General features: G+C 60.9%; 3 protein-coding genes across 9 annotated transcripts in view; 2 read left to right on the top strand and 1 right to left on the bottom strand.

Annotated features, from left to right (window-relative positions):
• The first annotated feature begins 5658 nt into the window (after window positions 1-5658).
• Window positions 5659-7389, top strand: GJB1 (gap junction protein beta 1). Its single transcript, XM_054289735.1, has 2 exons — window positions 5659-5715; window positions 6392-7389. The coding sequence occupies exon 2, from the start codon at window positions 6397-6399 to the stop codon at window positions 7234-7236; it is 840 nt and encodes a 279-aa protein (XP_054145710.1). The 5' UTR covers window positions 5659-5715; window positions 6392-6396; the 3' UTR covers window positions 7237-7389.
• A 625-nt stretch (window positions 7390-8014) lies between these two features.
• Window positions 8015-9030, top strand: LOC128945854 (gap junction alpha-3 protein-like). Its single transcript, XM_054289747.1, is given in 2 exon segments — window positions 8015-8066; window positions 8069-9030. Coding segments are annotated over 2 exon segments (1014 nt in total).
• Window positions 9031-9579: 549 nt separating this feature from the next.
• ZMYM3 (zinc finger MYM-type containing 3) overlaps window positions 9580-13145 on the bottom strand; it is a 32293-nt gene continuing 28727 nt past the window's right edge. For all 7 annotated transcript variants that reach the window (XM_054289869.1, XM_054289868.1, XM_054289865.1 and 4 more), the window contains 4 exons: window positions 12677-12791; window positions 11564-11818; window positions 11362-11479; window positions 9580-10952 (listed from right to left, as the gene is read on the bottom strand). In XM_054289869.1, the coding sequence (XP_054145844.1) occupies window positions 10754-10952; window positions 11362-11479; window positions 11564-11818; window positions 12677-12791 (687 nt within the window). In that variant the 3' untranslated portion in view covers window positions 9580-10753. The remainder of the gene's footprint in view (window positions 10953-11361; window positions 11480-11563; window positions 11819-12676; window positions 12792-13145) is intronic.

Below are 13145 nucleotides of genomic sequence, written 5' to 3'. Positions count from 1 at the left end.
AGGAGCGGGGTGAGCTGCTCACCAGCATCCACTCTGCCTCCCAGGCTGCTTCCACTGGGGCCTTTACCCCATCGTGGGGTGACCCCAGCTCCTGCATCCAGGATGTACAGCTGGAACAGATGCCCGGGTAGGGACTCTGGGGGTGATGCAGCCTGTGTGGGGCTGGGAGCCAACCCGTGCTGGGGCTGGGGCATCCGCTGTGGCCACCGAGCCACACGTGGCTCTAGGCAAGTGGCTTTGGTGTGGTCGGGCATGGAGAAGGAGCTGCGGGGGATCCCACGTGGGGTACCCCGGTCTCAGCCCCCCGAGGTGAGCACTAGCACCTGGGGCCTGGGGAGGCAGGAGAAAGGGACAGGTCCTTGTGGGGACACCAATCTTGTCCCTGTGCAAGACGGTCCGGCTGGCAGACGCTGCCCGTGCTGGCGGCCGTGACGCTCCGGTGCCGGCTGGCCCTGCTGCCCGGGGCCAGCGCATCGATGGCCCTGCTGGCCCTGCAACAACAAGGGCCCCGCACCCCGCCCGGCCCCCGCCCCGCGCAGGGCTCAGGGTGAGGATGCTCGTTGGAGAATGTATTTATACCCTGTCACCCGCGCAGAGTAACAAATTCCAAATAAAACAGAAGTGATATTTTTAATAGCGGTGTGTCTCGCCTCTTCTTGGAGCATACAGGGACTGCCGGGCTGGGTGGGTGGGGTGCCCTGTGCTGGTCCTCATGTCGCTGGTACCCCCTACAGAGGCACCAGGAGGACCCTGGTATCACCCCCCATGTCAGGGTGCTGGACCCCCACATGCACGCTGGCACCACAGCATCCAGGACTGCCAACACCATGTGCCACCATGTCCCCAAATCCCCCCAGCCCTGCTGCCCCCAGCACCGGGACCCCACGTGGGAATGCATCTGTCCCACAGCCCCCTCCCTCCGAACTTCAAATCCCTTCCCCAGCCTTTCCCAGCTGAGCTCCCTTCCCCCTATTTGCCAAAGAGAAAAGCTGCTGGTTTCATTTCTTTTTAATGTAATTTCAGCTGGAGTTGCCATGGATACCAGGAGCGGAGTGGGGGGGCTGAATTGCCTCCAGGCAGCGTGCAGACACTGGAGCCAGGGCCGAGGCCCCGAGCCAGGGGAGCCGGGGCAGGCAGGGGCACAGGCTGTGAGGAAGCTGAGTGTGGGGCTCTGCCCTTCTCCCCACGGGGGACATTCGCAGCTTCAGTACCACAGGAACATGTCACCGTGTTCAGCACCGTGCTCCAGACCCTGTGCTGGACAAAGCCCTGGTGCTGCCCATTGTGGCATCCCACAGGGTGCCCAGTGCCCTCTTGAGGGGAAGATGCCTTTCTGCCCCAGATTAGGGGATTGCCCTGCCCTTCTGTCCCCTCTCCTCATCCTTCCACAGCCGCAGCTGCATGCTGCCACATGTGCCAGCGAGGCCAACCCAAGCTAGGACCCCGAGGCAAGCTGGTGACAGACAACCCAGTGCTATTGTGCTACTGCCTTTGCAAACTCCTGAGGCTGCCATCTGTCCAGGGTGTCCTTGACCACCAACAGTTTTCCTTTGGAGACCTGGCAAAGCTCAAGGGACACTGTATCCCAGAGGGTATGAACAGTTTACATCTGCGTGACAACTGTGGCACATCCTCTGCTTCAGGGGACATGTTTAGGGCTGTTGGCAAGGAGAACCATAAGGGAACTCAACTGCAAAGGTGTCCCTGGCATGGGAGGGAGGGAGGGAGTGACCTGTGGCTGGCCTCTGGCTGATCCTGAGGATCCACAGCCAGCAGGAGGGCAGGGATGCTGCTCTTCTGTCACGGTCTGATGCTGGCACAATGACAGTGCCCCCATGAAAATATATGCTCTGTGGTGTCTGCTGTGAGATGTGACCAGGAATAGAGCAAAGCAGGGTCCGACTTAGGAATAAAGAAGAAAAAACTTTATTAACCTACAACTATATATAAACACAGAACTCGGAATGAAAACCTTCCAAAAAACATTGCTCCTCCCCCCATCAAATTTCCAATACATCCACCCCTCAGATCACCAATTCTCAGTCCATCACCACCCTTTAGATAATCAATTCTCAGTTCATCAAGGAGGGAGGAGTCCCTCTTGTACCATAGACTTTTCCCTGGAAACACAGTTGAAACCTCAGTTGACCACAGCATCCCAAAAACTCACTTTTTCTTAAACCAGGACATCTTCACAGTAGCATCACTGGGACAGTGCCCTGGTGCTGTTCCCCACATCTCTGATGCACCCAGGACACAGGAGAGCAGACTCACAGGCAGGCAGAACAAGCTGTTGAGTCTTAGGCCGCAACCCCCTCTGCCCTGTGCTGCAGCAGCACAAAGGATTTCTGTGCTCACCCACTGCCAGTGACCTTCCTGGCAGTTGACGCAGAGCAGAGGGTTTTGTGTCTCTGAGAACAGCAGCCTGGATCCAGGGATGCCTGTCCGGCTGCCAGTCCTGGCCTGGAACCCAGCAGCCCCTGCACTGCAGCGGCCATCCAGTGACGAGGCTGAGCCCTCCACAGGGCCAGCCCCGCCTGGAGCACAATGGCCGGGGAGAGGGGACACTGGAAGGCTCCTCTGCAGTCCTCCTGGAAGTGGAGATGTTTCAGTGATGGCTCAATCCCGATTTCGTCCATCGTACCCATACAGACTGCTGGGCTGCAAGTTCTCTGACCCTAGGAGAATGCCAGCAGCTGCGTCACCCCAGTCCCACCATCCTCATGCTGACTCAGTCCTGCCCATCTCATCAGCTTATCTGCGTTAGACGTGCCCACGTCTTTGAGCTCTTCCGCTGCAACTTCAGACACCAATTACCTCCACAATTAGGGTCATTAACAAGGAGCGCATTTCTGGCAGCGTGGCCGCGGGCGGGGCACTTTTCTGGGTACGGGAGGCAGCGCCGGCCGCTGTTCAGCACAGCCTGTCCTTCACCGATGGCTCCTGCACTTCAGCCTGGGGCGAGCAGCGAGGGGGCTGCCCGCGCTCCGGGACCTCTGCCCCTCCCAGCCACCTCCCTGCAAGGACAGCGGGCGGGCACCGGGCTGGGCAGCAACGCCCCGGGTTCCTCCTCCTCTTTCCGGTTGTTTTTTTTCTCATTTTTACTACATTTCAGAGGGATTCCCACGCTGAGCCCCGCCGGTGCTGCCGCGGGCAGGTGCGGCCCCGCCGCCCCCGGCCCGGCCCCGCAGCGCCACCTGGCGACACCCCCGCCGCACGGCCCGAGCCCCCGGCGACCCCTCAACCGAATCCCAGTAATCCCCAGCCACGCCTTGCCTGGCTCTCAGTGTCCCCCAGCCACCCCTATCCTGGCTCCCAATAATCCCCAGTCACCCCTATCCTGGCTCCCAGTGCCCCCCAGCCACCCCTATCCTGGCTCCCAGTGCTCCCCATTCACCCCTCGCCTGGCTCCCAGGTCCCTCCAGAAAGACCCCTACCCTGGCTCCCAGGGACCCCTCTTCCCATGCCAGCCTCCCATTGCGCTTAGTCCCGTTTAGCTCAGCCCAGCCCAGCTCTCAGCAGTCTGCCCTCCTCTTGATGGCCCCCAGTGGCCCCCCCAGCCCGATCTCTCCAGCCGGGCCCCATTACCCCCTTGCTGCCCCACTTTGCCCTCCGCTGACACCCAGAACCCGTCCAGGGTGCGGGACTGGGCGGTGCCGCGGCTATCGCTCCTCGCCGGCGCTGCTGACTCAGGTGTGGAGATTATCAGAGACCGAGACTGTGGCCTCGATGGCCCCAGCCAGCCTTGCACCGCCGGCCACCGCCGGTATCTCACTGCCCACCGACCCCCGTCCAGCTGCGGGGCACCCCGAGCGGCCCCAGCCGCTGCACAGTGCCACCCTGCCGTCCCCATGCGGAGACACCGGCACCACTGTCACCCTCCTGCAAGGGACGGCGTGTGCGGGCTCCTGCAGCCCGGCCAGGGGCCCAGGACGAGCGGCAGGGCCGCCGTGTCCCACACGGGGTGCTGGGCGGCGGGACCTTGAAGCGGGCCAGCCGAGTTAATCGTTGACCGGCTGTTTGTCTTTTCCCAGCTGGACTTTTACACATTAAATCGGGATATTGGTGGCTCCCCAGGGGCCAGCCGGCAGCCTGAAGCACCAGATCAAGGTGCTCCAGGAGCTGGGGGTACCTAGAGCCATCCCCCGGGTGGAGAGCAGGGCTCCGCCACGGTGTGTGTGCCTGGCTTGCAAGGAATGCAGCGGGGAGGATGCTCACAGCAGGGGAGTGGGGCCGCGGGGACCAGAAATGGCTCCGGGGACCATCCTGGGGGTTGGCCCTGCCCCGGTGCTGCAGTAGCCCGCGGGCTGGTCCTGGGGGATGCTCAGCCGCGCTGGTGGGTGCGGGTGGGTGTGAGCAGGGCTGGACACACCTGCGGTGTTTACTTGGCGAGTCGTGGAAGGAGCAAGGCTGTTTGGGAGGGGGCGGGGGACGTGCCTGCAGGGCAGTATAAAGTCCAGGGGGGTGGCGCGGTGCCGACTGATTGCTGCAATCCCGACGAGCATTGATTGATTGTCCTGCTGTGGAGGTGAGAAGCTGGCGGGCACAGCACCGCTCCGGGAGTGGCCGCGTGTCCCCCAGCTGGGGAGCACCAGGGGGGCTACAATGGGGGCCACAGGCAGGGCTCGGCCCTGGGAGGGGAGAGGAGAGCCGGCAGTGCTGGCCCTCATGGCGGGAGTGGGCAGAGGGGCACTGAGGCCACAAGCGGCATCCTCACAGCTTTGCTGGACGGTCTTTGGCCGCCGCCGCTTGCACAGCTCCGGCTGCTCGCACCTTGGGCTAAGGGGAGGAGGTGGCATTTGGGATGGCACTGACTGCCCTGCCAGCCTGCAGGCACCCAGCTGGGAGGGTTTACTGGGTACGCTGCTCCCCACCTGAGGCTGGGGACAAAACCCGAGGGACACGGTGCCATCCCTGCAGGGATGGGGCACAGTGTGGCGGTGTGGCTGGAACACCAGCCTGGGGGGCACGGGGGCTGTGCGAGCACAGGGATTGCTGTCCCAACCGCATGTCCGAGCTGTAGGACGCCGTCGGTGAGTCCCTCTCGGGGGAGGAGCGCAGCCCCAGCGCAAAGCAGCGTCACTCGGCCGCCTTTCTCCCACGGCACACGCGGGGCAGCTCGGGTGCCCTCACAGACGCTGCTGCTGCTGGCACCAGAGCCTTGAGGGGATGGCAGGGCTCACAGCCAGTGCCACCCAGCCCCGCGGCAGCTCAGTGCAGACCCCTGCTCCAGCGCCCCGCGCTGTCCATGCGGGATGGCCATGCTTCCTGGGCAAGGCACCTCCGGACACGCTGTTTGGCCTGTCCGGCACGGCGGTGTCTGTCTGCGGCGTGGGTCCCGCCGGGCAGAGCCACGAGCAGCCCGCGGGTGGCGCAAGGGGGCCGGGGCCGTGTCCGGGGTCGGTGCGGGGCGTGGTGGGGAGGTGGGAGTGGGTGCAGGGCCGAGCAGCGGGAATGCAGCACACAGGCACTTTGTTTGGCCAGGGTGGGCGGAAGTCAGGGCGTTAGATCTGAATGCTAAAGTGTGTTGTTCATGGGCCGATAAAGGCCCCATTGTATGTAAATAGTTTATAAAGCAGCATATGACTTCCAGTGCAGGGCAGTGGCAGAGAGAGACGAGGGCAGGCGGAGCAGAGCTCTCCTGCGGGAGGCATGAGACCTTAGAGGGGCCACTGGGGGCAGCTTGCGAGGACCCTTCCTCACCGGCAGGTACGCGTCGCCAGGATCCTGTGCGCTGGGGGTGGCTGGTCCCGGCCGCCCAGACTCCTGCAGGGGTGGGAAGCAGCTCCCGGGGTGCCCAGTGCCCGTGGGTCGCTCTGGTGGGGCAGGGGTCTGTGCCTGGGGGTGGGGTGGCCCTGTGTTCCCCGGGCAAGGATGGCCCTGGGAGGGTGGCAGTGCAGGGCTGCACGGGGGGATCCCCCCAGCTCAGGGCTCCGTGGCCATGCTCCTGCAGATAATGGGAGAACAAAGGGAGGTACTGGTGCAATGGAGCCCGTGAAGCTTGGGACTATTCCTAGCCAAAGAGCTCAGCACTGGGTACTGAGGGTCCCTGAGAAGGTGTGGGAGCTTCATCCCCATTCTCTGTGCCAGCTGTGGGTTAGGATCCCTGTGCCAGCGTGGGGTGGCAGGACTGGAGAATCTGGCACTGCTGGGGCAGCCAGTCTCCTGCCTGCTCTGGCCAAAATGCTGCCTAGAGCCGTATCAGGAGCAGGAGCCATGCTGCCATCCTCCTGTCTGTCGATCCTGCTCTCCACCCACCAGGGCTGCCACCCAGTTGCTCCCAGGTCCCTCCTGGGGCTGCTGCCACTGGAGCCCGGACCTGCTGGCTCTCAGCCAGGGGTCCTTCCTGCTGCTAACACCATCCCTCACCGCTCTCTCCTGCAGACGTGAGAAACGATGAATTGGGCCGGGCTGTACACGGTGCTGAGCGGGGTGAACCGCCACTCCACGGCCATCGGGCGCATCTGGCTCTCCGTCATCTTCATCTTCCGGATAATGGTGTTAGTGGTGGCAGCCGAGAGCGTCTGGGGGGATGAGAAATCCGCCTTCACCTGCAACACCCAGCAGCCTGGCTGCAACAGCGTCTGCTATGACCACTTCTTCCCCATCTCCCACATCCGTCTGTGGGCGCTGCAGCTCATCCTCGTCACCACGCCAGCCCTTCTCGTGGCCATGCACGTGGCCTACCAGCAGCACCAGGAGAAGAAGCTGCTGGTGATGACCGGGCACGCGGATGCCAAGCACATGGAAGAGGTCAAGAAGCACAAGATGCGCATAGCAGGATCGCTGTGGTGGACCTATGTCTGCAGTGTGGTCTTCAGGCTGCTCTTCGAGGCCGTGTTCATGTACATCTTCTACATGCTCTACCCAGGCTACCAGATGATGCGACTGGTAAAGTGCGAGGCTTACCCCTGCCCCAACACCGTCGACTGCTTCATCTCCCGGCCCACTGAGAAGACCATCTTCACTGTCTTCATGCTGGTCACCTCCAGTGTCTGCATCATCCTCAATATGGCAGAGCTGGTCTACCTGGTGGTGCGGGCCTGCGCCCGGCGAAGCCAGCACCACTCCAACCCCTCATCGGGGAAGGGCTCCTTCTATGGGCACAAGCATTCCTCCGAGTACAAGCAGAACGAGATCAACCAGCTGCTGACAGAGCAGGACGGTTCCCTCAAGGACATGCTGCGCCGCAACTCTGGGCTGCAGGAGAAGGGTGACCGCTGCTCTGCCTGCTAGGGGCAGGGGCCACCGGCCCCACAGTCGCCCCACGGGCCTGTTACTGTCCCTGTCCCAAGGATAGCATCCCTCAGGCGTGAGTCTGGCTCTCCTCAATGGCCAGGAGGGCATCTTGGGCCATTAAATCTCCATTCTCAGGTGCTGCCTCCCTCCTTTCTGCTCTGGCCTTGATATGCTGGGAGCTGGGGTGCCAGTGTGGGGTATCCATCCCTGCACCCAAGCCCTGGAGGGTGTCACGAGGGGCTGTGGGGGCTGCAGTGCCAGGGCTGAGCTGGGGCTGTGGCTGTGTTGCCCTGACAGCCAGCAGCGGCCAGTGACCCCTGGGTGGCATTGATCAGTGTCCAAGGGCTTGCGCTCCCCCAGCACCAGCCCCTGCAGCCCCGAATATAATTAGAAAAGTGCCCAGACCAAAAATAGAGGGAAAAAGTTTCCCCAGTGGCTGTTTGATGTGCCAGTCACAATGAAAGCCAATGGGGCACGCAGCTGCCTCATGCCCCAATAACCCCATGCCTGCTGTTGGGTGAGCGGACAGACGGAGCAGGCAGACCGGTCTGCACCCCACAGAGGATCTGGGGACTGGCTGGGAAGGGGCCTCACAGCATCCCCCAACACCCCTGTGACAGGAGGGGACAGCGCGGGAGCACCGGGCTCTGCCCCACACACCGTCTACGGTGAGAGGTCCCCATGCTGCCACCGCGGCTGTTCCCAGCTCTCTGCTGGATGCCTTTGCTCCCCCTGCTCTCCTTGTGACAGGTTAGGGGGTCCCCTGGGACACAGGATGGGGACGCTCCAGGGACAGCCCTGGGTTGGGTCTGTGCACACCTGCTTGGCCAGGGAGCGGGGCGGTGTTTTGGCGGGTTGTGGGGCGGCTGTGTCTGGAGGGTGGCTGTCTTGCAGGGCACCACAGCACGTGCAATGGGGGACTGGAGCCTGCTGGGCCGGCTGCTGGAGAACGCCCAGGAGCACTCCACGGTGGTGGGGAAGGTCTGGCTCACCGTCCTCTTCGTCTTCCGCATCCTGGTGCTGGGGGCAGCCGCGGAGCGGGTCTGGGGTGACGAGCTGTCTGGCTTCTCCTGTGACACGCAGCAGCCCGGCTGCCAAAATGCCTGCTATGACAGCACCTTCCCCATCTCCCACCTCCGCTTCTGGGTCCTGCAGATCATCTTTGTCTCCACCCCCAGCCTTGTGTATCTGGGGCACATCCTGCACCTGGTGCATCTGGAGGAGAAGGCACAGCAGCAAGCGGCAGCGCGGGCCGGCAGCGGGGCCAGGCGGCAGCGCCCCAGGCAGCCCCAGCTCCCTGCAGGGAGCACCAGGGCACGGGTGTGCATGCGGGGGGCCATCCTGAGGACCTACATCTGCAACATCGTCTTCAAGGCTCTGCTGGAAGTGGGCTTCATTGTGGGCCAGTACGCCTTGTATGGGTTCCAGCTGAAGCCCCTCTACACCTGCAGCCGCTGGCCCTGCCCCAACACGGTCAACTGCTACATCTCCCGGCCCACTGAGAAGACCATCTTCATCCTCTTCATGCTGGGGGTGGCCTGCGTGTCCCTGCTGCTCAACCTGGTGGAGATCTACCACCTGGGTCTCACCAAGTGCCGTCGGGGGCCAGGCCCCAAGTCCCGCATCCTGACCGCTCCTGGTGGGCCTGTAGGGCCTGGCAGCACCTATGTCACTCTGCCCAGGGGTGGCAGCTCCCACCATGGCCTGGCACCGCTGAAGAAGGCAGGTGCATGGTTAGGGGTGGCTGGTGGGTCCCACAGGGATGTGAGAACGGCAGACCTGGCAGTGTAAATGTGGCCTGCTGGGATGGTCAGGGATGGGCAATGCATGGGTGGTCACTGTGGTGATTGTGTCTCCAGTCTCTGCCAGGCCCAAGGCATGGAGAGCTGGGAACAGCCTTGGGGACACTGCTCGGCTGTTCCTGGCACTCCTGGGAGGGCTGAGAGTAGAGCTTGGAAGGGGGAGAAAATAAACACTTGCTGCACCTCACTTGACTCCTGCTCTGCTCACAGGCTCTGTGGCATTGCTCTCCAGCTGCTCCATCTACGGTCACACTGCATGGCCGGGGCAGGGCCACTGCTGGCTTGGGTGGGGCTGCACACTATGGGCCCAGGGCAGGGCAGGGACAGGCAGGGCATGTCAGGCTGGCACTAGTGGGCACTGGGGCAGAGGCCATCACCACATTGCAGAGCTGGCAGGACAGCAGGGCCCAGGCAAGGTAGGAAGTGCAGGGAGTTAAGGCTGGGATGGACAGGAGCAAGGTACACAGTAGCACAGGGACACTGACCCTGTTCTCCTACAATGCTCACCCTGCCCAGGGGGAAAAACCAGGGGCTGCCAAAGTTTTCCACATCTTTATTTGAAATGAATGGTTTCCAGAGACACAGGGTGAGTCCTACTGCCCTGGCATCACTACAACAAGACTGGTGAGCAGCTCACTCTCCACATGGACACAGAGAACAGATGGCCCCAGGCCAGGGCCCAGAACAATATATACAGGCTCAACAGGAGACCCATGTACAGCTCAAGAAAACCGACCAGAACACAAGAAGGGGCAGGAGGCAGCACGGAGTGGCACAGCTGGAGCCAGACTTGCTCTGGGCAGGGTGGTGGCAGCCTGTGGCTGTGGGAAGGAGGGGGAGGCCAGGCAGGGCTCCCTGCTTCTGCAAGCAAATGCCTGGGCCCCTGGCTGGAGCAGAGGTTTCCACTGATGGCACCTTGCACAGGGGAGGGTCCTTACACCAAGACAGGGAACAGTGGGGAGAGAGGGGCAGCACTAGTACAGACTCATCTCCATCAGTTTTCAGCAGACTCAGAAAACACTGACCAAAGAGAGGGAGGCATCCTGGCTGCACACAAGGGAGGTATCCCTGTGGCAAGGCCAGATCTCTGCCCACAAATTCCAGTGTTAGCCCCATCCACTCCCTGCAACCAACCCAAATCTCTCTCACCCTGGGACAAAAGCTCTCCCCCTGACCCAACAGCTCTCAGGCTGCCTGTGGCCCATGCCCACTGGCTTGAAAAGACAATCCTGCCCCAGCAGCAGAGCTACTGTTCCTGCCTTGATGCCTCCAGCCTTGCGAGGGAATGCTAAAGGAAGAGGGAAGTAAAAGCTTTGGGAGCCACTGGTCCAACGGGGCAATGTGTTTTGTGCAATTCCTGCCCTGGGGCACAGGGAGAGAGGGGCAGCGGCAGGGCTGGGGGTAGGGGAGGGACAGGGCTGGGCAAGGGGAGCTGCACCAGGGACTCTGCCACTCCTGTGCCACGGGAACAGACCCTGGGGAAGATGGCTCACCCAGCAGCCAGAACTGGAGACAGAGCTGAGTGTGGGGGCCACGCACGTAGGGGATGCCTGTAACGAGCAGGATGGGAGGTCCAAGTCTGGTAATGATGCAGGGACAGCACTGCTGCAGCACCATCCCTTCCTATGCTGCACGGCCCCTGCCCTGCAATGGGAAGCAGCAAGATGAGGTGTCCAGGGCTGGAGTGCAGCCAGTCCAGCAGCACCTCTGCCTTAGTCCACGTCGTCCTCCAGGCTGCTGAGGCGGCTGTGCTCCTCGTAGATCTCCCTGACGGCCAGGATGCGGTTCAGCATGCTCTCCAGCATGCTGCGGTCCATGGGGATCACCGAGTACCACAGCGGGGACTCGGCGATGCACGAGCGCTCGGGCTGCAGGTAGAACACGTCGCTGCGGTTCCGCAGGCTCTCGGGACTGTGGAGAGACAGCAGGGTGAGACCTGGGCTGCAGCTCCCTGCAGGGGCTCAGACAGCCTGGCCTGTGTTTAGCAAGGAGTGTCCACAGCTCGTCACAGCCTCTCATCATTCAGTAGGGTAAGGACACAAACTCAGCCTACAGCTCCTTGTTCAAGGCCAAAACTCCCAACCACCCAAGCACTGGACTCTTTACTGCACATTCCTGCCAGTCTGGAGAAGGGCAGGAAGTGGAAAAGACTGGAGAGAAGCATTCTCTCAAAGTTGGGCTAGTGAAGCAGCACAGAGCCTGGGCAAGACTGCATGCTCTGTACAAATGTATGGAGAGCAGCAGTCACTCCACAGGGTTACATCAAAACTAAGAAGTGGCCCCAAAATGGCACATGCCTCTTCTCCAGAGAAAGCCTCACCATTTGGAGAGATAAAACTCATAAAACTTGACTGGGCATCGGAGGGGATTCATCCTGTTCTCCCGCTGCTCCAGCATCGGAACCTCCTCCTCACGCTTCCGTTTTCCAGAGCCGCCATCTGCAGAGAGGGAGAGAGCTGGATCATGGCTGGGTCCTGGTGGGGGATGCAGGGGGAGGAACAGAGATGTTCCCCCAGACCCACCTCGGCTTTTCTTCTGCTTGGCAGGAGCGTAGTAGCGGATGCTCACCACCTTGGTCATGCCGCGGGCTGTGGTGCACTTGCGGGACTGGCGCACCACATTGGTGAAGGAGAGCTGCATGTGCTCCTCTGCTGTCTGCAGCCCAAAGAACTTGGTGTTGAAGAACATGAGGGTGTTGAGAAGCACAAAGGGTGAGTAAACACCCAGCTGTTTGCACTCCCAGAGGTGCTCCTCCTCGACACGGGAGAAAACTGTGTCTGCAACACACAGAGGGAGAACCAGGTCACATCAGCAGTGGCTTTGTGGCAATCCCTTCACCCTGCCTCTGCAAAAGACTGATGCTTCACAGCATCTCTTTTTCCACAAGGTTCTTCTCCTCAGCTAGAGCTCTGCCCAGCCATAAGCCTCCCCAGATCACAGCCAAACCACAGGTGAGAACCCAAATCAATCCTAACTGCTCATCACTACAGATGGCCAAAAAGTGAACTCCAGGTCAGTGCTCCACCACACTCAGTGAGAGATTAGGGAAAAGCAGCAGGCAGGAGAGATCTGGCCAGCTCCTGCCTAGATACACAGGTCTGGAGTCAAATGGTTCTGCCTGGGATAGCCAATCTGCAGAGATGAGGCTGGATCTGTGAAATAACTACTGACAAGACACAGCAGGGAAGGCAGCCCAGATCACAGCAACAAGAAAAGCCTCTGCAGAGCTCTAGGTTAGCCCATTCACAAGGCAGCAGCACAGCAACCTTGGCCAAGGCTTAGCACCATGTGCAGGGCTCATCCATGTGCTGATAACATAAGCACAAGCACCAGTGTGCCTCCTGGCTTGGCATCCTCCATGCCAAAGGGTGGAGACATCACTGTGAAGTGTTGTAAAGATTCAAATTGTCCCAAGATACAAAGTACAGGTGCTCTGCTCTCAGCTACCCTGACTGTGGGCAACAGAAGCAGCTGAAGCACAAACCATGCTGGCTCTGCAGTTGGTTTGGGTCAGTGTGACCTCAACACACAGCAGAACTGTGCTGCCTATGCCAAGGTTGAAGCTGGGGGAGCACAATCAGGCTACAAGCACAAACTGGATTTATGGGGACTGAAGGTACTCTGAAGACACATACTATTTGGTAAGATTGTGGGTTGCCAGCCACTCAGGGATTTGTTCAGCTCCTGCACGAAGGTCAGGTAGTAAAGGTCTGTAAATATATTCACCATACGATTGTTCTCGAGCAGGTACTAGAAAGGACAGAACACACAGTCAAGAGAAACACAGCAGCACCTGGAATGCAAACCCTCCCCAGAGAGCACAGGGCACATATGCAGAGCACCCCTCCCTGCACCACCAGAGCTGCTGGGCAGACACAGAGAGCTGCAAAGAAAACCCTGGGGCATGACTAAGCAGACTTAGGGCTGAAGAAGGGCCTGAGTTTGGGGAGATCCCCCAGTCCTCCTCAGAGATGTGCAAGAAGGGTGCAAGGCTGGGGAATAGATGCCACCCTACTCTGAGCTTGGGAACAAAGACGAAACCAGGTGGGATGCTGTCTTGGGCTGAGGCACTAAAGGAGAGTCCAGCCAGCCTCTCTGGGTCCC

The sequence above is a fragment of the Melozone crissalis genome, unplaced genomic scaffold, assembly GCF_028551555.1.
Source record: "Melozone crissalis strain CALT ecotype California unplaced genomic scaffold, PUWL_Pcris_2 ptg000068l_1, whole genome shotgun sequence".
Classification (NCBI taxonomy): domain Eukaryota; kingdom Metazoa; phylum Chordata; class Aves; order Passeriformes; family Passerellidae; genus Melozone; species Melozone crissalis.
Note: the sequence above shows the minus strand (reverse complement) of the source record. Positions and strands in the feature narration are given on the sequence as shown.